Below are 25689 nucleotides of genomic sequence, written 5' to 3' on the forward strand. Positions count from 1 at the left end.
CCCGTCGTATATCTGTTTATCTGGAAATATTTTAGCAAATTACAAAGTTATCGTTTCGCACCTCTAACATTCATTGCTCTAATCACCTTCACGTAACGCGTGTTACCGAATGTCGGACGCGCGTGCAATGAGAGTTAGTAAATACATCACATCAAATATATACCCTGATTTTTGTAGTAGTGAGTGTTTATATTAATTAAAATGGATAATAATAGAGATAAGAAAGACGAAACAAGTGACCAGAAAAAAGAACTACTGTCGAGTTTACAAAAAATATGTTTAGTGTGCGGTGATAAGGCGCTAGGTTACAATTTCAACGCGATTTCTTGCGAGAGTTGCAAAGCGTTTTTTAGAAGAAACGCCTTAGCCAGTAAAGAGTTCAAATGTCCGTTTACGAATAACTGTGTAATCACTGTGGTTACGAGACGGTTTTGTCAAAAATGTCGATTAGAAAAATGTTTATCTATTGGTATGGTGAAGGAATTTATTATGTCAGAAGAGGATAAGGCAGAGAAGCGGAGAAAAATAGAGGAGAACAGAGCGAGGAAGCGGCAGCGAGATCCAGATGACGCCGTTACTAGCTCTAAGAATACAAAGCTGGATGATGAAGGGGATACTGGGTTTGCTCAGTTACAGGAGTCTGCGATCCAGTATGATTCATTTAGTACAAGTTGCAGTCCTAGTAGTACCGTCCAGTCTCCTGTATCCAACGAGTTAGACACATCACTACAGTCACCCGCATACAACTACACAGCAGCTCCCCAGAGTAACGACCAACCATCCACTATGAAAGTATATCCCATTGATGACAAGACTGGCATCAACAGATCAATATATGAACAACGAGTGTTGATTGATTCCTATATAATGTATGACAATGTTGATAGCAATATGTATGCGGAACCCCCAAAACAAAATACTATAAGGTGTGTATTGCATGAAAATTTGTGTGAGATATCTTTTTCATGTTTATTAACACATTCAGTATTAAACTGAGGGTCAAGGAGCGACATTGTACTGCTATTCTATACATTTTCTTAAAAAATAATCTTTATTTTCCCCAAACCTCTGAGTAATGAGAAATATCCCTGGTATATTATATTTGAAGTAAATATTAAATACATATTTTAGCCTTCTATTGCACACTTTACTATGCTGAGATGTTTTGTACTAACATGGCAATCATTTTTAATGGCTTTGTTAGACATGTTGTCTTATAATGTATCTTTGTGGCAACATTAATATTGTGTAATATTGACAAAGCATTCAGAGGCTTATAAAGATAATATACTTTTATGTAATTTTGCCAAATAAAATGCCAAATAAGCATCAGCTAATTAAGCTATTGTGAATTGTTGAAATACACCAAAAGATAGAGAATTACTCCAAATTCAATTAGGAGACTTAAAAGTGTGATGGACTTAAATCCTCCTATTAAATGTATGATCTGATAAGTTTTCTGTAGCTTAATTATTTTTACATTTATTCAACTCATGATTTCTAAATTAATGTTTGCTTTGATACTTATCAGAATACTCAATTTTTCAACTACACCTGCGTGCAAAAAAATCGACCCACCCCTTACAGTTTCGTTTAGTACACGATAAATTAAAATCTAAAATTAATCAATGAATACTTTTCAGGTTTATTATTCAGTATAATTCCAAGATTACAATAGACCGGTTGTCAGTGTTAAAAGTTTTCGTTTATTGATTTTACAGACTGTAAAACAAAAACAGTTACGAGTAGCAAACATTTTTACTGAATAATATGGAAGTAAAATTAAAAAATGGCATTAAATTTCGAAAGAAAACTTTATTCAGTAGCTTGTATTCCCGCCACGAACTCTTATTGCTGCTTCCATCCTGTTTTTCATTGACCTTATTAGTGTTTTTATGAATTTTTGGGGTATACCATCCCACTCCTCTTGAATAGCCACCTTTAGTTCCTGAGGGTTTCGGGGGGCTGATTTCTGGCCCTGACCCTTCTTTACAGCTCATCCCTTAGATGTTCAATAGGATTAAGGTCAGGGCTCCTCGCTGGCCACTCCATAACAGGAATTTGCACCTCACGTAGGTACTCGATTACTATCGTTGCTGTATGTGGTCTGGCGTTGTCCTGCATTAGCGTGAAACCCTCTCCTACAAATCCGGCGTATGGCATGACATGTTGTTCGAGTACCTCTTGGATGTATCGATGTGCAAGCAAATTGCCTATACGAGGACCAGATACGAACTGAAGGTCAGTTTTTCCTTCCAAAGAAATTCCGCCCCAAACGGTCCACGAACCTCCTCCAAAAGCCCCTCGTTCTGCAATACAAGCTTGTGCAAATCGTTCTCCTTCTCTTCGGTAAACTTTCCTACGCCCATCATTTCCATGAAGACTAATTTTACACTCGTCCGAGAACAGTACGACCTTCCATTGTTCGAGTGTCCAATCAACGTGAGCACGAGCAAATCGAAGCCGCGCTTGGCGATGCGCGGGGGTTAATTTTGGACCATTAGCGGGTTTGTGAGGATGCAATCCGCTTTTTGCAAGTCTCCGTCGTACAGTCCATTCACTTACAGCTACACCGCGAACATTATGAAGTTGCTGTTGCACCTGAACACCAGTCAAATGCCGATTCCTTAAACTTGTAGACACCATAAATCGATCATCTCTTTCTGAAGTAGCCCGATTTCTTCCCGAACCTGATCGTCTATTGAAGCTCCCAGTCTCTAAGAACCTTCTGTAAACTCGTCTTACTGCTGATCGACTTAGGTGAAGACGTCGGGCCACGACGCGCTGGCTCAATCCAGCCTGGATCAGTGCTACAACTTGAGCATACTCAGACGGAGTAGTATCCATTATCACAGAGAGAAAAAACAATTTAACTCAAGTTAAATGACCACTGAATCAGTTAAAATAACCAATTATTGAATAAACAATAAATTGATCAACTTTTAGCAGTAAGCAATATCACTGAGATTGCGTTATTAAAAATTAGAAATGAGGATGTCCGAGTAATCGAGTCAATATCATCAACAATGTCGCGTTAATTGAAGTGTAGGGTATGTAAAAATAAAGTTAATGAAACATACCTTCAAATTAAATTACTACATCTTGTTTGTCTGTTCTTAATTTTTATATACTATGTTTTGAATCGAAACTCAGAGGGTGGGTCGATTTTTTTGCACGCAAGTGTATAATAATTAGATACACTACTATACTAAATTCATAATTATACATTTTTCTTTTACCCTGATTCTTCTTTTGGGAAACTTGGTTCTTGGGTTAGACAGAGGCATTAAAATCCTTTTTTTTTGCTATTCTACCTACTTTATACTCTCTACTATATACTACCTGTCAATAGGGAGGTGATTAAACTGAACTATTGGACGAAGGCATTACTGCAAATTAATTAAATACACATTTGATACAAACTCACAGACACCAAACAATCATAATCATCCAACCGTCCCGATAGAAGCCCCGAATATATAATTACGATTGACAGATCAATATTAACGAATAGTGAGAAGACAAAATATCGAGAGCCGCAACACGTCTGTGCGGAGATCCCCTCCACTAGTAACAACCCGGATATCAACAAGGCGAGGGACATACTTCAGGATGTGGAGAGGTGAGTGCTACTTTACATTGCTTTTTTACTAATCAATTATTACGACCGATAATCGGTTAGGTCGTTAGGTTACACAATACATTCATATAAATTGCAACACAGCCCAAATTTCGCACATATGGCCAATTTAGTCGATCCCCTTATCTTATCAAAAACCTTGTTCGTATCGACGTAGTACGTTGAATCATTTTGTGTATGGTGTAGCGCAAGGTTTATCGAGGAAAACTCTTATCTCTTATCAACTGAATTGCGAAATTAGGGATTGACTTATTGATTTTTGTAAATGTCACATTAGTTTTATTTTTGATTCCTTTGTTTTTTTTTTCGTTCCATTACCTCTAGGAGCTCTTCCTAGTTTGTAAAGTGTTATTACGATATCTAATAAGAATAAATATGTTTTGTTGTTGCTACGCACAACAATGCATATTTTTTGTTATATTTCGCACCAGCTGTTGCCCGCCTGTGTACCCAGTTGCGTCTAACTCCGTTCTGTGATTTTTGTGTGAAAGAGGAATAAACATTCGCGTTTATTGTATTAGCAGGTTAAAAGGATTAGTGGTATATTAGTACGATGAATCCGTATTATACATCGAATCGGAAAGTTAATGTTAGACTTTGTTAGCTGCCGGGCAATGACGGTCCAGAAACATTACAAGTATCTACTTATTTTGTTTACCCTTTATTGAGACGGGGATGAGTTTGTAAATACGGTTATCATGGGAGCTGAAGTCTTTCAGCACAGTAGTGCGGGACAGCGCCACTACACGGTGACCGGCGCGGCCTAGAGCAGTGTTTCTCTACCACCCCTGCTTCATAACGTGTCTATGTGTTAAAAACCCTATTTTTGTGGCTGTTAAAATTCTACTGCTTTTCTTTACTGAAGCTGAACTGCTGCTTAACTGCCTTTCTTTAACCCGAAACACAGGTTTAAAACAAACCTAGTTCGGGTGGTCCCTATATTATCTTTAGACCATCCTTCTCGTATATTATTAAGTTTTGGTGTAGATTAACTCAACTCCTATGATTATAACTATTAAGATATCTTTACTGGTTTTACATCTGAGTCATTTGTATTCGTACATTTACTAAGTAATGTGAACTATGTTTTAAATAAATTTATTTTATTTTATTTTTACTGATGGCAATAAATTCAAAACAGTTTACTGTAATTTTAACCAAAACACAGTAAATGTTAATTTAAATAATTACTAATATCCTGTTAAACTTGGATAAAAAAAAAAATATAAATTTAAAAACACCATATCTCACGACCCCGTTTGAACTAAACAAAATTTTGTCTAATTATAGCTTATATATAATTCCATCAATTATAAGGAATTATAATTTATGGAAACGATAAAAAAATAATAAATAGTTCGCCTTTTTTAGAGGAGCTCGTGGCTAAGCTATAACCACATAAGTGAATCGATCACAGGTTAAGCTATGCTTGACGCGGTTGGTCCGTAGATGGATGACCATCTTTGTCATAACGAGTTCCTCCGTGTTTCGGAAGGCACGTTAAATTGTGGGTCCCGGCTGTTATTCCTACATCTTTGATAGTCGTTACAGTTAGTCAGAAGCTTGAAAGTCTGACAACCAGTCTAACCCAGGGGTATCGTGTTGCCTAGGTAACCGGGTTGAGGAGGTCAGATAGGCAGTCGCTCCTTGTAAAACACTGGTACATAGCTGAATCCGGATTGACTGGAAGCCGACTGCCGGCCAAAAGTTTGAGACCATTAGTGAAAGTCTTCTTCACTAAAAAAAAATTTCAAAAGGGTGATAAAGAGCTAATTTGAATATTTTTTTTTTTTTTTTTTATGCTATTGTCATTACAGAAAATCAAAAAGTCATTTTTGTAGCATATTTTTAAGTTATGATGCTATAAATGTATATTGTCACAGAACATCAATGAGTGCCGGTCAAGTACCAGGTTGTAGAGTCATTGCAATTTTTTTATGTCCTACTAATTTCTTATAACTATGATTTTTTTTCGCGTTTTAGGATATACAGGATTAGTTTAGCTTTCCAAAACATAATTATTACCCGATTTTGTATAAAGTTAAATCCTGGCAAGTCCGAGCTCGTCTTTGTAACACTAAAAACATTAAAAGGGCTAAAGTGCGCGAGAAACTAGCAAGAATTAGCAGTGAAATTAATTGTGCCATAGTTGTTTTACACAACAAAGCCAAATTTGATCGAGCGGTTGCCTCTCAACTTAAGTTATCGAAGACTTGAGTTCATAACACAACAACCTCATACAAGGAGACTGACAGTTATCGAGATCGGTCGCGATCGGTAAGGCCTAGAGCTACCGCTTCTAGCCAGCATAATTTAATCGTAGTTACCAGGAGCGGAATAGACGAAAAGCAGCACCACAAATATGCGCAGAAGACAACAGTAAAATGACGAATGCGAGATGCTCACTTATTTGGTCGGGTTGTCCTTCGAAAACCATTCCTTTGGCCACAAAACAAATGGAAACCGATGCAGTGGGACCCTGTCTATCGAGGCAGGACTAAAGAAGACTTTAAAAAAGCTATTTCGACAGATGAATCTGAAGTTAAAATATTTTTATCAATACGACGAATTTTTGTTCGACGTAGCGCCGAGAAAAAGATGATGCCAAAAGATTTCTGCACTGATAACCCGAAACACAGGTTTAAAACAAACCTAGTTCGGGTGGTCCCTATATTATCTTTAGACCATCCTTCTCGTATATTATTAAGTTTTGGTGTAGATTAACTCAACTCCTATGATTATGACTATTAAGATATTTTTACTGGTTTTACATCCGAGTCATTTTTATTCGTACATGTATTTAAGTAATGTGAACTATGTTTTTAATAAATATATATATATTTTTTTTTTTTAATGTGGTCCCACTCAACCGTCAAACATGGTGGTGGTTTTATTATGGTCTGGGGATGTTTCTCGTGCTCTGGAACTAGAGATTTGGTGTGAGTCGAAGGAATTATGAAAAAGGAACAGTATAAACGAATACCACAACAAAATTCCGTTCTGTCTAGTGTGAGATTAAATGGAAACTGTTTTTTTTTTTCAACATGATAATGATCCCAAACATAGTTCAAACTTATGCCGGGGTTATTTAGAAGGCAAAGAAACAGAAACGGTTTAAAAAAAACATGGTGCGGCCACCTCAGAGCCCGGATCTCAAACCGATCGGGGTTTGCGGGTAGGGCTCGATAGAGACGTGTGCAGTTATTGTTCCTCCTCACAAAAAGACATGTGGTTAAAAGAAAGCTCGAACAATATTTCACAAGAGACAATCGAAAAAAGTAATAAAAGCCAGGAAGGGGTTTTTGACCAAAAACCTGTTTGAACATTAACGGCAATTCTTTCTAACAAATAAATAATAAATTGTTGATATTTTCTTTTATTCTTGACGTATGTGTACTCTTGCTTTGTATTTTGAGTTTTGTTTCATTTTCATGCCTTGATGAGGGTGGTCTCAAACTTTTGGCCGGCACTGTAGTTGGGGAAAGGCTAGGCCAATGATGAGTTCGCCGTTTTGTCCTACAATTGTTTTTTTTTAATTTTCGGATAGCGGATATTATGAATCATTGTGTTTTTTTATCAACTATAAGGCCTCATTTACGGAGACGCGGGGCGGGTCCGTTTTTTCTGTTTACGGAGGAGCGGCGCGTGAAGCGGCACGCAGGGTCGCACGCGTAAACACAAATGTATAGCAACATACGACGTTGTTTATAGAGAAGCGAGGCGGGAAGCGTGGCGGGCGACGCGGCGGCGCACGCTCGCCTCGACCTAATCGACTAGTTTTATGTTGGCGAGAGATGGGAGTGCACGTGTCGCAACTTGCAGCATGAATGACGAAAAATTTCTAAACAAGACTGACAGAAGATTCCGTCTCGGGCATAGCCTCATCGAGAATTGCCGCAGCGTGCGTCGCCGCGTCCCACGCGAGCTCCGCCGCAAAGAACACTCCATTTCAAACAAACACGTCAACAATCGCTTCTCCGTAAGCGCACGCATACAACGCCATATATTTGAATTCAGTGCGGGCCGCGCCGCTCAACGCCACGCGCAACGCCCCGCGTTTCCGTAAAGGAGGCCTAAGTCGTATCGAAGCCGGAATTGAACTGTAGTACTGTACTGTAGTAGAATTGACATAAACTATCCATTTCTTGATGAAAAACAGTATGACACAAAAACAGCGTTTTTAACACACTGTGAATCAGCACGTCCGGTCCTCTGTCTTAGTTGTCATAAAACTATCTCCATACCAGGTCTTTGCAAAGTTGAAAGATAAAACTATTATTATGTTGGTTCGAGATTCGGGATTGCAGGTGTGTTGATATTGCTGATAACTATAGATGCTTATGAATATTATGACTCATAATATGTTATTTATAAAACATGAGATACATGAAGCAATTGGGGTTAGCTACGATAAGTTTTGATCGCGGCTTGTAATACACTAACGCAAACTGCGCTGCTAACATGGTAAAACTCTGTATGTATCAAATGACATAATGTAAACAATATCGCGACTTTTATCTTATAGATTCACGTATCAGTTTTATTTATCAAACGAAAACATCTTGCGTCGTAATGGAATATTGAACAAGTTTTCCTGTCACAAAATCATAGGCCTTTTATTCTTTTAGAAATTTAGTTTTGTTTACTAGCTTGGGCCCATAGAAATCTAAATAACAAGGTTATAGAAGTGCCAACGCCGCGTGACCTTGTCGCCACACTGGTGTCTCGGACGACACCAGCGCGCGAACTTACGCTCAGTCGCTCGCGGAACGTCGTCACAGCAAGAACCACTAAAAATGGTGTTTTGCGGCGTTTCTCAGGCTGGAAATTCATCTGCATCGTGTAATAACATAAATAAATAGATAACATTTTATCGGTAAGTAAATTATTGCAGTAATATTGATGTTATTGCCAAATTAAATTTCAAAACATAGCCTTCCTTATAAACCATATTTATATCGCACCACCCTGCAAAATTGCATTCTTTCCTAATCATTGCCTCTGCAGTAAGAGACTTACAGAAATGCACCGTTGTAAAAAGAGAAATGTATAACGAAAAATAATATTTATCAATGCGATCGTATTTGTAGTGGTACGGCCGCACAAAACTGTCGGAAATAGTGATGTGGTTAAGTGCGGACAAACTATCCAAAAGTAACAATTTTAATAGTCGTTTGTTTTTGTGAACATATTATTGAATATATTTTTATTTCAGATTCCCGCAGGATGCAAATAAATACAAAAGACAAGTGGATGACTACCACGGGTAAACGAAATTGGTACCCTACAACTTAGGCCGAATATACACTATGAAATTAGTTGCATGCATGATAACTTGCCGCCCGCCGCCCCGCCCGCGCCCCTCTCCATTTTTACGGCTCGGACCGCGCTCGCAACTGAATGTTTCAAAAAGTACGCGTTATAGCATAGCATTGAATAAAAATTGCAATTTAAATTTATCCAAATCTCATAAATACCTATTTTTTTATTATGAACGTTTACTAGTCATTCGATACATGAACTGGGCTGTATTTGTAAGACGACTAAAAAGTCACCGTATATACCAAACCTACCTACCAAGTATTTCCTAATAATATTTTTTTTTTGACAACCGACAATTAGCGAATTTTTTTTTGTAAGTACATATTATAATGTATTCCATAGAAGAATACAACAAAAAACATTGGCACTCATAATTTCGTCTTTCATTATATTTCGGATCCGTAGTCAATCCCTAGTGTAGTTTACGTAATCACTACGACTAATGCAAAAAAATGCAATGACTGTGTGAGTTAGTGAATCCATACAACGACAAAGTCAACCTTATTGTAATAGATGTACAGCCTAGTGTTGTTTGCTTGGTCTTCTCGATGTTAAGGTTTGCGTGATTGCGTAGTTATTTGCTGTGAATGTGTTGAAGCCCCGCCCACCGGCGACATGCGTTTCGATAGATCGCCGCGGTGTATGCCATTTCTATTACCTTGTTATTTAGATTTCTATGCTTGGGCCCGATGATAATTATACTAACTAGCATAGAAAGACTAAGAAAAAATAGACAATATAAAAATCAAATAATGAGGCAATTCTTGTATGCCTAGATCACGTTCTGCACTCAATATTCTCCGAGACTTGATTGACGAACTGTAAGGTGTTCTCGAACGAGCGGAAGGTGATCATCGACGGTCCTTGACCTTGACTTGAATGGGTGACCTAGTCTATTGAAATGTTACATTTGGTTTGCGCTTTTTAGGGGACGCAATTTTATTTTCTGATGTGCTTAGTAAAGCAATAACCAAGTTTGTGGGGCTGCCACCCTTGCCCCATGGCCTCCACCTAAAAAATAGTACCAATTGAAATGGTTTTTACAATATAATATTTCTTAAACCAACAATCTGAAAAAAAACATGTTCTAGTCTCTGTACTAAATTATGCATAGGTTAAGAACTTTTCCTTGAATCACTTTATCTATTAAAAAATCGTATCAGAATCCGATGAGTAGTTTTAAAGTTTTAAAATTTTAAGCGTTCAAAGGGACAGAGGGTCAGAAAAAGCGACTTTGTGTTATACTATGTAGTGATACCAAGGAGAAAAGCAAAGACTACGTACCTAATGATAAATAAAAATTCAATCTAAAATTAATAAAAAAACCCGACCCAAAGAAAGTACGCAATTACCACATGAATTATGGAACCACTGGAACGATGTACGAAGATTAAAATTCATTCTCTGTATAAAAGGGCGGCGGTGCTGGTCGGTAACGGAACGGGCTAGTGGGCATGCCTTCATACTTTTTAATACAAATAATATTTTTTTGCCGGACAAGTTCATAGCACGTCAATTAGAAACATGAAGAAAACTAGTCAAGACGAATTCAACGAGCCCAAATTCGATGGGTTTACTAAAAGGTAGACCAGACCAGCTCAGAGGTTCCAAGAGACATTAGTGTTTCAAATTTAAAATCGGAGCATCCGTTTAGGAGCTGCGATGCCACAGACAAACACATACACACTCACACTCACCTGTCAAACTTATAACGTACCGTCGTTTTTGCGTCGGGGGTTAAACATACTTTCGATTTTATTTTTAATCTTTTAAATGAAAGATTAAAAATAAAACCGAAGAAATTATTGTCATTAACTGAAAGCAGCAGACAAATGACAAAACCGTTACGTCGGTTAGTATTTGTTTATTTTTTGTATTGAGAATAATAACATTAAAATATACTTTTATTCATGAACTCACACTAGGAACTTAATCCTTGTGTCGCGGTGGGTTTCACAAACATTCAAGTCACATGCACAAACGCATTCGTGGATCACACAAATTCTTGTCCTACGCGGGGGTCGAACCCGCGACACGCCTCGCTCAGTGGATTCGGCAACAAACAAACAAGTGAGTGTATAAAAACGTGGGGAAAATGATCTTCAAGAAACGCTCATACCAACCAACCTATTTAAAATGATAAGGATTAATATTCTATTTGTGTAAAAAGCTTTCCAAAATAGCGCTTTATAACTACATATTTGTTTAAGTATTGGTATGCGCGGACTTATCAATAGATCTCCATATATGAGATAGACGATTACTCCATACATTATTTTATTATTGTCCCAATTGTGCGGGATCGCGAGTCGAACGATCCCGCCGCGTTTGCTCATGATTAAGGACTCCGGTTGGGTCCGAAACTAGTCGGGCTGCCCCGATAAATACGCGTGAGTAAACCGTTACATCATTTAATAATGAATCATTCTCACGACACTTACTATCAAAATAATGTATATTTTGTTCTATCTTAATATCGTTACTTATACGGTTTCCCCTTGTGTTGACCGGGATAAAAAGTAGACTATGTGTTAATCTAGGGCATTCTAGGTTAACATCGATCCAGCCGCATTTGCGTGAAAGAACAACAAACATACATCCATATCTACATTCTTACAGACTTACACATTTATAACATTAGCGGAGACGGAAGCAGAAAATAACAAGAAAGAAATGATAAGAAGATATTAACACTAAAGCTTATTAAATGTGATCGGGTCAACCGTCTCAAAGTGATATTGTTGCAGATGTTTAAGAGAGACTACTTACGACTGAATAATATTAAGTAGTGGTGGAGCTTCTCAACTATTAAATACCCTGAACACTAAAACGTACTGATAGTTTCCCTATACCTTACAGGATAGAACCGAACTCGATGGAGTCTATACTATGCGAGGCCATCAAGTTGGAGTTCGAAGCGTACACGTCTGTCAACCCATGCAGCGGCTCATCCCGGGAATTAAACGAGGTAACTAAAATCAAATCTTTTATTCAAATTAGGCTAATGAGTATCACTTTTTGAACGTCAAATTACATTGGACAGCACTCAATTTCGCCCGCCCTTCACCGCATCGCATCGCTTCATGCCATCATTTTCGCCCGCATTGTTAAGACTTTGAGCTTCTCTATTACCATCTTAGGTAATACCTAGAATTTTTTGAACGAATATAATATATAGATATATCGTTTATTATACAGTGTCGTTTAATGTAACACATTTACTAAAATCGGTTTGTTTTATTTGTACATAATGACCCATCTCCCACAACAATTTTACTGAAAAATTACCGCAGAGTCAACTTCTGAGTTCTAAATCTATCAATAATACTCATAAATGAAACTTAAAAAAATACATACAGGTTCAGACATGTATTTTTGTAGTCGTTTAATGAAATAGATTCCTGAATTTTATTTTGTTTTTATACGTATTTTTAGGTTGAAATAGGGGAAGGTGGGGTAAGACGGGGACCTTAAGGTATTTTATAAATAAAACCCATCTTTTTAAATTGCACAACGTAGGAACTTTTATTAATTAAATAATCAGTCTTTCTTCTTTTAATTACAATCAGTCAAAACAAAAAAAAATAAGTTCTTCTCATAAAAATATAAACATAAAAAAAATAACTGAATCACCCCATCTTACCCCACCTATAGGGTAAGATGGGGTATACCCCTGGGGTAAGATGGGGTATAGACTGTTTAAGCGCCGTCATCTTCACAAACCGGGCAGATATGTTCAGCTTCGTCATCGCTATCTTCCACTCCTGCACAGCCACAATGCGCCCACTTACCGCAACTATGACAAGTGATCCACCCTTCAGTTGACTCAGAATACAAGCCGCAGCAGTACAGACATTCTGTCTGAGCTTCTTCGCTGTTCTTTGTTTTTCGAGTTCTCGTAACCGTTTTTTTAATTTTCGTTTTGTTTGTTACGTTTGGTTTTGGCCTCTTACTATTTTGTTTTTCCTCTAATTCAGTTTTATATGGAGAAGCAGTAATAATAGCTGCTTTTCCCCTTCTTCGAACTTGCCTTGGTCTTTTTTCGGCGAATCGCGGATAAGGCATTAACTGTTTCGGTCTAACCAGATGGAATGAATCATTATCTAAAGAATAATTTGCGTGCTTTAGATATGAGGTTGTAGCAGTTGGTGTAGGTGGAGTGTTGGCCGAATTATTTACGACGGTGCAGCTAGCCATTTGAGCATCAGGAACTGATAATAATACTGTTGGTGGAACTGTTGGTGAAACTATTGGTGATACTGTTGGTGCAACTATTGGTGGAACTATCGGTGCAACTATTGAATCAACTATTGGTGCACCTGTTTGGGGAACTGTTGGTGTTTGTTGTAAGTTCATTTCTATCGTTGGTGTTGAGGTTGTATCAGTTTTGGCGTTCAGTTCGATTTCAGTGTTCTCTGCAGCAACGAAGTCATCTTCAGTAAAAATCTGTGGATTATAAGGCGAAATCCCACATGCTTTAAATGCATTGATTGCAGTTAGCATTGTTGCTGCCCGAATGAATGCTTGCCCGAAGACTTCAGCCACTTGTAATTGGGAAAGTACTTTCCCATTTGATCTCAACCAGGCTGTTAGAGCTTGATCATAAAAGATACTCAAAGGCCGCATAAAACCAACATCTGCTGGTTGTAGTCTGTGAGTGGTGTGTGGTGGGAAACATATTATTGTCACGCCGTGTTTACGGGCTTCGTCAATTAACTGCAAATTTTGTGTGTGAGAGGCATGCCCGTCTAAAATGAGCATGACTGGGTGAGATTTAGAAGCATTCGTGAATTTTACAAACTTTTGAAACCATCTGAAGAAAATATCTGCAGTGATCCAACCAGAATCTGAACATTCAGCCCATGAGTTCGGAGGGGCTCCATTAAGCAGTTCCGGTTTCATTCTTTTTCTGGGATATATAAACATAGGAGGAAGGTATGTTCCTGCAGCGTTAAAACAAATTTCTACAGTTATGGTTGTACCTCGATCAGCTGATGTCAAAGCTCCCACTTGCTTTTTACCGGTTGTCGCGATCACTTTGGACCTTGATTTTGGTACCACTGAAATACTTGTCTCATCGCAGTTGTAAATCCTGTTCGGAGTAAAATGGGTATCGTCGAGAGTTTTTCCCAGCAGTTCGAAAAATTTTCCAACAGACACTGTGTTAAAACCAGCAGCACGAGCCGCAGATGTATTTTCTGGCTTTCGTAAACTTAAGTCAGGGTGACGGTTTAGAAATCCACGCAGCCAGTCCTTACCAGCTTTTTCCTTGAGATCATTAAATGTATGTTCTTTGTTGTTACGAACTGCTAGCTGATACGCTAACTTCTGGAATTCAGAAGTTGACAAACCGAATAATCTTCCTTCCATATCCTTTAAATAAGTAACAAGCATTTGTTCTTCTTCTTCAGTAAACACTGTTTTAATCGGACCCAAAGGAACCTTGACATTTTGTACAATATTCTCTCTGTTTCTTGCTTGATTTACTTTCCGCTCGAGTGTTGTTTGAGGGACATTAAAAGCTTTGCTGGCCGATTTATAGCCTTTTCTTCCATCTAAAACGTCTTGAATTGCTAATTTCATGTGTTCTTCATTCCACGCTCCTCTATCAGTTTTTCTTTTATAGTTTCGAACCATGATCTATAAAAAAATAATTAATTATGTTAAATTAAATCGCAATAAAAATAACTCAGAGGGTATGATAGGGTACCTCGTCTTGCCCCAACATAGGTACCCCATCTTTCCCAAACCTGACTTGTAAGTTGTATTCAATTTTTTGAGGTTATAAATCAAAACAAACCGGCACGAATTATTGAATTTACAATACTAAAATAAATACATATTAACAAAAAAATATGTCACACATTATGTTTCTCATACAATATAAACAATCATGCACTTTATATGCCTCAATAATTAGATAAAACCACTTAAAATTTTAAAAATGTACTTACCAAGTAGAATCGTTCGCTCTTGCCGCCAAACTTTTTGTGACACTAACAAGTACTGCTAAATGCCGCTAGATGGCGTCAAAAGAACTTTTCTAGTAACACTGTATTATGTATTTTTTGAGGGTCCCCATCTTACCTCGCTACCCCGTCTTGCCCCACCTTCCCGTACAAAGTAATTATGAAAATAAAATTATTCCGAAATAATCTATGTTCTTTAGAAAATCGAACCCTATAGTTATTTTGACAATAGTTGCATAAAATTTGTCAAAATATCAGTTTGAACATCAGTCTAAATCACAATAAATTACTAAACGTAAGTGTGCGCCGATCAGAACAGCGCGAGCGCCTGTCGTGGAAGGACCTGTGCAATTTTTTCCGTTGTTCCGATTTCCGAGCGCTCACGAAATAAAGTGAATATTATGCTACGAACACATAATTTTGATCCGCTTTGTATTTTTTTTTCGAAAGTTAAGATTTTGTTTGTTTTCACATATTGTTAAGATGTGTCTTTTTTTTGTAAAATAATTATATATATGTTTTTATTAATTGTTTGTAATAAGTAAGTAGGTATATCAGTTGTCTGGTAAAATATATTTATTCTTATATTGTTATTTTTTTTTTATTAATTTTAACATTGATTTATATGTAGATATCGGGAATTAATAGTTATTTTGTTAGCATTTTAGAATGAGAAATCGTCTAAACCGCATGGAAGAGGGTAGCACTTTTGTATCTGATCCGACGTAGACAACAAGGAAACACCGGCCCCATTGTACATCCACCCCGTGTTCTATTTTACCATTTTTTTATAAGTATCATTTGCTATAAATATTTTACATAATACCTATGAGTGTTTTTTTTTGTTTATTTTATTTAGCGTAATGTGTTTGTGCATTACGTGTGCATTACGGTAAATAAAATATTCAATTTTTCATAATCTATAATTTTTACCACATCATATTACGATAACGGCTCAAGATTGTTTCGTCGGTCTTGACTCTCGTGTTGCACTGTTTATATTGTATTCGTGTGACTCGCTACGCACACATAGACAATGACACACTCTTTTGCCTAAACTTGAGCGCAATTATTTTGTGAAATGGCTCTTAAGAGGCCGGTGTAAGCAGCGCGCAACTGCAATTCGACGCGAGCCAAAAATCGGACGAAACATTGCTATCTCTATCGGACTTCTCGCGGCGCAGCGCGTAGCTGTGTGCGTGCGTGTAGTACTTTTGTAGCGAGTCATTCATAATGACTGATAACCACTGCATTGTACTAATTTTGTTTAGTAAATGCTTTATTTTTGTTATTTAATTTTCGGAACCGTTGGTGAACACAAAAACCAGTAATGCTTTTTTTGGAAATTATTGTACGATGTCTATATCAGAAGATTTAATGATATTAGGTATCCTAAATCTAAAAATCTAATAAAATAAAACGTGAACAAAAACTTTTCAATACAAACGTAATACCAAAAGACGGTATTTAATTTATCTAGGTTCCTAATAAACTTTTAGTTTAAAACGTTCACTATTACGAAATGCCAGCGAATTGCATTTCGCATATTTTAACACCGCTAACAGCATGTTTTCAACTAATTTTTTCTGTAATTTAATTCTTAATATTTAATAATAATTAGTCGCAGTGTGATGATAAAATAAATATTTTTCAATTTGGACCAGTAGTTCCTGAGATTAGCGCGTTCAAACAAACAAACAAACAAACTCTTCAGCTTTATATATTAGGACCTATAGAAGTATAGATAACATTTATGAGCTTAAATATGATAGAAAATACAAAAATTTTGCTAATATAAAGCGCCTTCTCGTTTATAACCACAACAATATCATAACGGGCCGTGCAGCAGAAATCGTAATATTTTAATTTCGCTATAACTTCAGAACCAAACGTCCAATTTTAATTATTCAAAGACCAAATATTATCTACATTAACTGTACATAGTGATGAAATAATTAATTTTGATAAGGATTAATAGCATGAGTAAAATAAACGCGTTTAAATGTAGTCCAAAAAAATGAAGATTTTTCAATAAAAAAAGTGGTTATTGTACCTCACTCGACATAGATAGGTATAGTGTGTCGCGAACTTTTTTGTAGATATTTATAACATCTACAATTACTTAGAACATTTTATGGTTCTATCTTTAATAGTTTAGGCAGGGTACGCAAAATAAGTAACTTTTTTGGTTGATTTTTTACACCTTGTGTTCGAAAAACCCTAATATCTTACGGAAGCCTATTTTTGGGCAAAATTAAATATAGCCTATATTACTCGTGGATAATGTAGCTTTCGAATAGTGAAATAATTTTTAATCGGTCCAGAAGTTTATGAGCCTATTCAATACAATGAAACAAACAAAGTTTTCCTCTTTATACTATTAGTGTAGATTAAAATTCGGTAAATTTAAAATGATCAAGAGTATGTTTTCGTTATGAAACTTATTTTTTGGTACCTAATAGGTAACAAATATTACGTAAGTAATCCAACCCAAGTTTATTTTTTTTTTGCAATAAGAAAGAGTACATATCATTAATTACACTATCCCATTTTTCCATTAAATCTTTTTCCAAATATTTCACTCCCACCACATCCATGTATTGGCTAGAGGCCTCCGTCGACTCCGTCCTAACTCGCCTATACCTACGCGATAATCACCTACAGCGAGCGACAACTGTTACCTACTAAGTTCCGTTTAAAATTTTAAAGTAGGTATGCTAGAGGCGGTTTACTTAAATATTATATTAAACAGTACATACATTAATGTTAGGTAATATTTCGTAAGTAAATAGTTAGTTAATAAATAATATATTTATTACTAGCTTTTCGCCCGCAGCTTCGTCGGCGTCGATGTCGGTTATATCGCGTTTCCAAGAAAGAGAACTCTTCAAAAGTCCGGGATAAAAACTATCCTATGTTCTTTCTCAAGGTCAACTCTATCTCTGTACCAAATTTCATTAAAATCAGTTCGGTGGTTTAGACGTGAAGGCGTAACAGCCAGACAGACAGAGTTACTTTCGCATTTATAATATTAGGTATAGTAGGGAATATTAGTAGGGATTAAAACGTTTTTTTTTTCATACCATTTTGTTAAAATTTTACTTTGCTTGTAAAATTACTACGTAGTAGGTACTGTGCCAAATTTCATTAAAATCAGTTCTTCGTCTTCTTAAAGTGCTTACAGATATAACAGATTTTTTTTCTTTCTTTTTTGTTAAAAAGCTACTCCCGCACTAAGGAATTTAATCCATGTGTTGCGGAGCTTTCACAAACATACAATTCACATGCACAAAGACACCTAGCCTCAGAACAAGCATTCGTGAATCACACAAACGCTTGTCCTACACGGGGATCAAACCCGCGAGGCCGCGACACGTCGCGCCCAGTGGTTTAGGCGGGATGACCTCAACCGCTCGGCTATCCGTGTAGTCAAATTGAATGAAAGTGTCAAAAAACCTTGACAAATATATATTTTTGCTATTTAGTCTTGAAACCATAATTTCAAATTCAAATGCTACAACAAATACATTATAACACTCAAATTTAAAGTAAAGGAGAAATCCAATTTACATTGACAGAGTAGGTATTAATCTAGGCGCGCTATACCAGAGTAAAGCAGACAAAAAGTAAACAAAACCTATGTGCTCGCCCTCGCTCTACCCCGTCCAAATTATTAAATTTATTTAACTATTAATTTTAATAATCACTTATTACGTCGTCGTCAAAAATGAATACTTTATTTAACTATAAACAACAAAACAATCTTTTACATCGGTAAACTACCTAATAGTTATAATGTCGAACCCAACGCCAGCGCATGCCACGAGCAGTGCGTACACGCACACAAACATAGCGTGTTGGACGTTGGTGAGACATGCGACAGCGATAATATGGTTCCAGATTTGTGATAAATTTGGTTGTGTTCCGTAATACCAAAAATTATGAATGAAAACTTATTATATGTCCACTTTTTTTTTGATAAATTGCAACTAGATTATATAATCTGTGTTCCTATTAAAAGGATATTAAGAATATTAATGTTTTAAGTACAGAAATATTAAGTTGAAAACATGCTGTTAGCGGTGTTAAAATATACGAAATGCAATTCGCTCGCATTTCGTAAATAGTGAATGTTTTAAACTAAAAGTTTAATAGGAACCTAGATAAATACCGTCTGTATCCGAATAACATAACTTTAAGTCGGTGATATGTTCGTAGCGACAATGATTTTGGTATTACGTTTGTATGGAAAAGTATTCGTTCACCGCACCCTTAAGAACATAAATTTTATTATATATATTCTTACTTTAAAATAACAACTTACTACACAAAAATAACAACTTAAAACCACGAGGTAGCGTGGCGAGCCAAGTTCATGTACCAGATGGCGAGCAGCACCGTGTGTAATATTACACGAACCATTTAGAGCCACTTTTGACCCCCCCATAACTCCAAAACTATATCACATAAACATGTCAAATCCAAACATGACTTTATATTGAGACTTGCGAGATACATGTGTATGTACTCCAAAAAATGTCTCCAACGGTTGGTTAAATATTAAATTATTAACGTCAAAAAAAATTAATTAATAAACCAATTGAATTTTAATATGGAACTGTATATTTCTGTCAAATTAATGTTTCTACTGAAGCGCCACACTGTATACCTGGGCCCTAATTCTGCTATTTACAATGGCCGATGAATGAATGAAAATTGGCTCAAAACGACACTTTTCGTGTTCTCTTATGCATTTTTCCTTCACAATAATTGGAAATTTAGTATGGGACGGTAGACTCAAGGTCAATTAAATGAATTTTCAATTATTGTGTTGGCATAATGTTTAAGAGAATAGGAATAGTTTCAAATTTAATCCAATTGCCATTAATTCATCGGTCATTGTCAAGTATCAGAATCGGGGCCCTGTTCATTAAGTTTAACTAGGTGGTCTGTTATAATTGAATAATAATACATTATAGTTTGCGAGTAGAGTATCTAATTGTACTTTTATCTTTATACTTGAGGTGGAACGAGCGAAGTTAAACGAGTTGATAGTGGCCAACAAAGCGTTGAACGCACCAATAGATGACGACGTGTCGCAGCTTGTGGGTGATACCGCCTGCACCGCCGGTTTCAAGGTACAAACCGTAACAATGAAAACTTTAAACAAATACAGTTTTATCGAATCACTGTTATTGAGCTGTGATCTACTGATATTCCCTATGCAGTTTGCAGTATCCTTATAAGATGAAATTTCATGAAATACTTGCTTTCGTTATAGAATAATAGAGATGTAATTTAAGAATGTATTTTTATTTTAAAATTTCAGGAAGGTGACGGCAAGCACGACCCTCGTTTGATAACGATTGTGAACCTTACAGCTGTAGCAATAAGGCGGTTTATTAAAATGGCCAAGAAAATCAACGCCTTCAAAAATATGTGCGAAGAAGACCAGGTAAGATGCTTCAGAACTAAAAATGTACAGTTTTCGGGATTGAAAAACGTCTAAGGGGACCATTCCCCTTAGATGTTGGACTGCACGGATAGCCGAGTGGTTGAGGTCACCACGCCAAACCCACTGGGTGGGTTGTGGTAGGGCAAGTATTTGTGTGATCCTCGAATGCTTGTCCTGAGTCTGGGTGCTTTGTGCATGTGACTTGAATGTTTGTGAAACCCCAGCGACACAAGGATTAAATTCTTAAACGCGGGAGTCGTTTACTGTAAAAATAAAAAAAACATGTTGCTTGCAAATTCCAATACACCATGTTTGATTTTAATAGCTGCAAGAAATAAGTATTTGTGGACACGCAAATACTCATTCAGTAAAAAGATAAAAAAAAAATCAATTCTACAAAATTCTATGAGAAATGAGTCGTAATGACTTAAAGTACCGAATACGGAACTAAATTGTGCCAAAACGGTTTTAAAGCTGAGTGTTTTTGACAACAGGTGGCGCTGTTGAAAGGTGGCTGCATAGAGATGATGGTCCTCAGGAGTACGATGACTTATGACGGCCAGGGCAACCAGTGGAAGGTACAACATTGGTTATTCTTTCTTATTATTGTAATGTTGATGTTCTCACTAAACATGTAGCAGTAGATACTTACTGTGCCGAAAGTCTGGCAGCCACCCTGCTAGGTACAATGTAAGTTGTTCGAAGTAATTCAATATCTCTTCGAGAACAGCTGGGCTGCGCAACTGGCTGTGATCGAGCAGCCGTTGCGTTGCTGCTGAAATGTCTGGCAGTCCTGGCATTTGCATCCCACCTCGGTTGCATACCATTTCGAGATGGTTAGGAGCAGAGCATCTTTGTGCTTCGCGTAAATTGTCACCACTTATTGCGTACACACATTTGAGAAGCGATAGTTCCTAGATCACTCATTATGGCGGACAACGCTTGACAACCGAAAGCGCGCGCGTACTTCCGCTTTCGGTGTTCGGACATAGCTAAGATGCACTAATACTGACCTTCACCTAGTTCAAGTAAAAGGGGCCGAGTAGAAGGAATAAGGATAGCGTTAGGCAATCTGATTGGGCGACAGTCCTCGTGGACTGTGCTGGATTGGAGATGGAATGACTCGTGCGGTGCGTAGGTATACTCTACAGTTTGAAACGTACACATTTTTAACAGGATGTTTCAGATTACTCGCGTATTATTATTTTTTCTTCGTACCTATTATCTTAGTTGATGATAAAACAATAATAATAGCGCCTAGGGGTATTTTATGTCGGATACATGAACTGGGCTGCTTTTGTAAGACGACAAAAAAATCACCGTGTATAATTGAAAAATGTTTACGTGTTGGAGGAGAGGGTAAGATATTTAATTGTAATAAATCTGCTTAAGTAATATTTGAACGGCCCCAAAGTAAGTCGCGGACAAAGCTCGAACTCTCAAGTTACTTCGCTTTGCAGACCCTCTATAATTTAAATTTAAATAATTGTACTGTACGTTAGATTTCACGGAAGTCCCGACGCGATTCGAATAGACTTTATGTCTGCAACTGGGTGGTTTAGATTTAACGACACGGATAGCCGAGTGTGGAGTAGTATTTTTTTTAAGTGAAAACTTGTTTAGCGGCGCTGAGAACATTTTTTGTATGGGTAAGAACATCTAATCTCGCGTCAGGGTCACGTGGTTCTGATCGAAAAAACGTGTGATGAAAACTTATTTAGAGAAATATTGCATCTATAGCGATATAAATAAATTCCGAATTCTACCACATAAACGATAGAACTTTTATAATGATAGTAAAAGCGATTCGTACAAAATTATGCAAAAAAAAAAAAAACCATGTATTCAAAATAGGCTACAAAGTAGCACTTATTGAATGTCAAAGTTACACAGACAGCTCCCCGTATCGCCGACCCTTCGCTTCCTAAGTGCTCTAGCTGTGAAGAAGAAACGGCGCAACAAACTCCACAACATAGCACGCTGTCGCTTTTTATACAAAAATATATTTACACCTAAATTGATTATTAAGGAAACGCTGCAAAATAAGGCAGTGTTAACAGAGGGTGGGGTATAATAAATATGTTATAATTCCATAACAATTCCAAAATATAAGAAGTACACTACGATTATATTAAAGTTTTCAAAATTTAAAACTGAAGTGTGAGTGCTACCCGTGTTTTTAAATTCTATACTCATGTCGATTATTTAAGATTTGCTGTGCCCTACGGGGTCCATAATTGATTCTGTATATTTTATCTCCTATAAGTTGAGTATACGTATATGGATTGCAACAAACTAATGATGAAACCCCCCGGTCAGATCCCGCACTGCCAGGAACAGCTGGCGGGCATCCGCACGGACGTGCTGAAGCTGGCGAAGGGCAACATCTACCGCTCGCATGAGTCCTTCATCCGCTCCTTCGAGGCTCGCTGGCGGACGGACGAACACGTCATCCTCATCATGTCCGCCATCCTGCTGTTCACGCCCGACCGGCCCAAGGTCGTGCATCGGGATGTCATCAAGTTGGAACAGGTAGGTTACACAGTATGTGTGTGTCCCTGTTGCGGAGTGCAGGTGTGTCCCGCAAGCATCGCGTCCTCGCCGGACTCAGGGGTGAGCTCTTTGCTGCAGTTGCATGCACCTCAAGGCGGCTTAAGATTGGCGTTTTATTATGTCATAAGTGTACGATGCGCAAAGCGATCCCCACTCTTCTGCCGAGAGCTCAACATCCGTGCCGGTAACTATACGTGCTCGAGCCCTGAAGGCATTCATATAATATTCCATAATCCCCGGATTCATTACTGAAGTTACTAAGGGTAGTCACGAAATCGGCTTTCGAAATTTCTCTTTAAAAAAATAAATGACTTCTTAGTGTAGACCATACTATACAATACATTAATTTTTGTCCGTTAGATTCATGATGAGTTAATACCACACTTTTATTAAGTTTTGATTCAAGAGATAGCTTTATTATTAAAATGTCTATTTATATTAAATCTGAACTTAGGTCTAAGTTAATAATTTGTTCAAACTATTGTATGCCAAATAGGATGGAGCAGTGCGAACGCATACCTGAATAACCCAATAACGACTATCTATCTGGTTGTGAACAATGTTTATTGTGAAATAAAGATCTTTGATTTTGACTTTCATCGGTCCTAGTAAACGATATCTGGGAAGACCCAGTTCATTTGTAATTCGGGAGATAAATGTTTAGTGTTTGAATGGGCGCGTCTTAGGATATCAGGCGTCTTATGTTGGCTGCCACAACCGCAACGCGCTGATATACCAACAAGTCCAACATGTATACATATAGGCAGTGATCGCATCATCTGATCTCAATCAGCCTGATCTTGTTAGTTACATTATAGCGTCATAGGTTATTTTAGCATCATGCGAATGCTGTTGTGGTATAGACTTGTATTTAAGCGGACAAATTAGATTCTTTCCAATTTATTATTTAAATAAAACTCCATCTCTTGCTCAAGCACTGTATCGAAATATATTCACTCAAAACTTATAAATACAAATAAAACATTGGCATATTCATAGAAACATCGTTAAACAAACTAAATACTTTAATAGATATTTCTCCTTACAGAACTCGTACTACTACCTCCTACGCCGCTACTTAGAAAGCGTATACCCGGGCTGCGAAGCTAAATCTACTTTCTTAAAACTAATACAGAAGATTCTTGAACTTCGGAAGCTCGCAGAAGAAGTTACCGGCGTCTACCTTGACGTAAACCCTATAGAACCATTACTGATGGAGATATTTGACCTGAAACATCACGCTGCATGAGGCCAAACTCGAACAAATTCCCACCCGTTGTCTTGCGACACGGACTAGTTAGCTAATGGAGTGACAGGGCAATATTCTCCCGGAATCTTACAATAATTTAATGACAAATTATTTTAAGGGGTATTTTTTGTAGTGTTTTTGCTTGTAATTAATAGTTACGCCAGACTTTCGTATTTGAAAGAGATTTTTAAAACTTAAAAAATGGATATAAATTGGATGGCGTGACGCAGATCATGGAGTCATTACAGAAACACCGGTTTTAGCGCGAGTATTGTCATTTAAATTCTAACACAGCATTTTACGGAGAATACTGCATTATTTCGCATTTTTTTCTGTTTCAACGGCTCGTGTACTCCATTCGCTCTCTATTCCGTATCTCTCCACATCTCACCGGCATAAACAGTTGTGCCCATACCTTTGTATCAAATATTTATTGTTATCAAGTTAAGTGTCTGTACACTCGTTACGTATTAAAACTGTTTCATTTTTTTGTGCAGTCGACAAACTGTTACGCGACATATCAAATGTAATACATACAAATGCCAAACTAGATATAACTTGTGATGAGATAGCAATTTTTAAGGCTAGACTACAAGGCCGATCTCTCACCCTATCTTTATGATGTAAATAGTCACTGTAGTCAATGCCTTCATTTTAATTATGAGTACAATTAATGTCAAATTATTCACCGGTAATATAATATATTTATTTATGTTATTTGGTATTTGACTATATCTAATGATATAAATCTCAGACAGAAAAATTTCATAAAAATATTGTCTCCTCATTTTTTATTTTATAACAATAACATTAAGGAAGCAATAAAAAAGAAAGCACTGAAGTATGGCAGTGGGGTTAAAAACATCATGGTAAGTGAGGTCAGGAGATTTTAAAATACTGTATCCAATTTTTTTTGGGAAATTTATCTTAGTATATAGTATTTTTTTGTCAAATAGCCTATAATTTAGCATACATATATATGATATTGAATTTAAAACCCAATAAATATTCTCTTGTCTTCGTTACTAACTACGAATCGCAACGAATAATTGTCTAAGTTCAGCTTCAACTAAACCTTGGAGATATCGTAATATCCTAATCCACTTTTGGTCTGTTGGGAAGGCGTGGGGGATATTGTCAAATAGTTCCAACTGTTTCTGCAGACAGCAGAAAGCAGAATCTTCTTAGGCTGGAACGATTAAACAAAGTTCTGCTTAAATAAATTCTAATTTCGCTTTCGATCTGCGCTGACCCGAACACTCTATTGTAATACCCTAAAACTACAACAATAATTGTATACAGAAAGATGTTATTTAACAATAATTTTATTATTTATTGTCTCGTGTAAATACTTTATAGATACGTTAATTGTTAATTAGGAAATCTTTATTTTTATATAAATGTTTAGAACTCGATATTATAAGTGCAATAATGTATTTTATAAGACGGAATATACACAGTTTATTTAATTGCTGTCTTTTCATTTATTTCTTCCTCACAA

General features: G+C 36.9%; 2 protein-coding genes across 3 annotated transcripts in view; both read left to right on the forward strand.

Moving 5' to 3' along the window:
• The window catches only part of LOC113496024 (complexin), a gene marked incomplete in the record, with an annotated part of 329152 nt that overhangs the window by 210128 nt on the left and 93335 nt on the right, over positions 1 to 25689 (forward strand).
• LOC113496017 (nuclear hormone receptor HR96) lies at positions 22 to 25231 on the forward strand. 2 transcript variants are annotated; one of them, XM_026875070.1, is made up of 8 exons: positions 22 to 926; positions 3497 to 3622; positions 11822 to 11930; positions 19956 to 20069; positions 20261 to 20386; positions 20881 to 20964; positions 22706 to 22918; positions 23988 to 25231. In XM_026875070.1, the coding sequence occupies exons 1-8, from the start codon at positions 202 to 204 to the stop codon at positions 24186 to 24188; spliced, it is 1698 nt and encodes a 565-aa protein (XP_026730871.1). In that variant the 5' UTR covers positions 22 to 201; the 3' UTR covers positions 24189 to 25231. The 2 variants fall into 2 exon arrangements, with proteins under 2 accessions (XP_026730871.1, XP_026730872.1); XM_026875071.1 differs by having other exon boundaries at positions 3515 to 3622.

This window comes from Trichoplusia ni, chromosome 7 (assembly GCF_003590095.1).
Source record: "Trichoplusia ni isolate ovarian cell line Hi5 chromosome 7, tn1, whole genome shotgun sequence".
NCBI classification, from domain to species: domain Eukaryota; kingdom Metazoa; phylum Arthropoda; class Insecta; order Lepidoptera; family Noctuidae; genus Trichoplusia; species Trichoplusia ni.

Bases quoted from the DNA above. Each gene is read 5' to 3' on its own strand.
- LOC113496017 (XM_026875070.1), top strand. From the start codon at position 202: ATGGATAATAATAGAGATAAGAAAGACGAAACAAGTGACCAGAAAAAA. The intron at 20,070-20,260 runs GTACAAACCGTA...TTAAAATTTCAG, and splicing joins CCTGCACCGCCGGTTTCAAG to GAAGGTGACGGCAAGCACGA. The intron at 22,919-23,987 runs GTAGGTTACACA...TTCTCCTTACAG, and splicing joins ATGTCATCAAGTTGGAACAG to AACTCGTACTACTACCTCCT.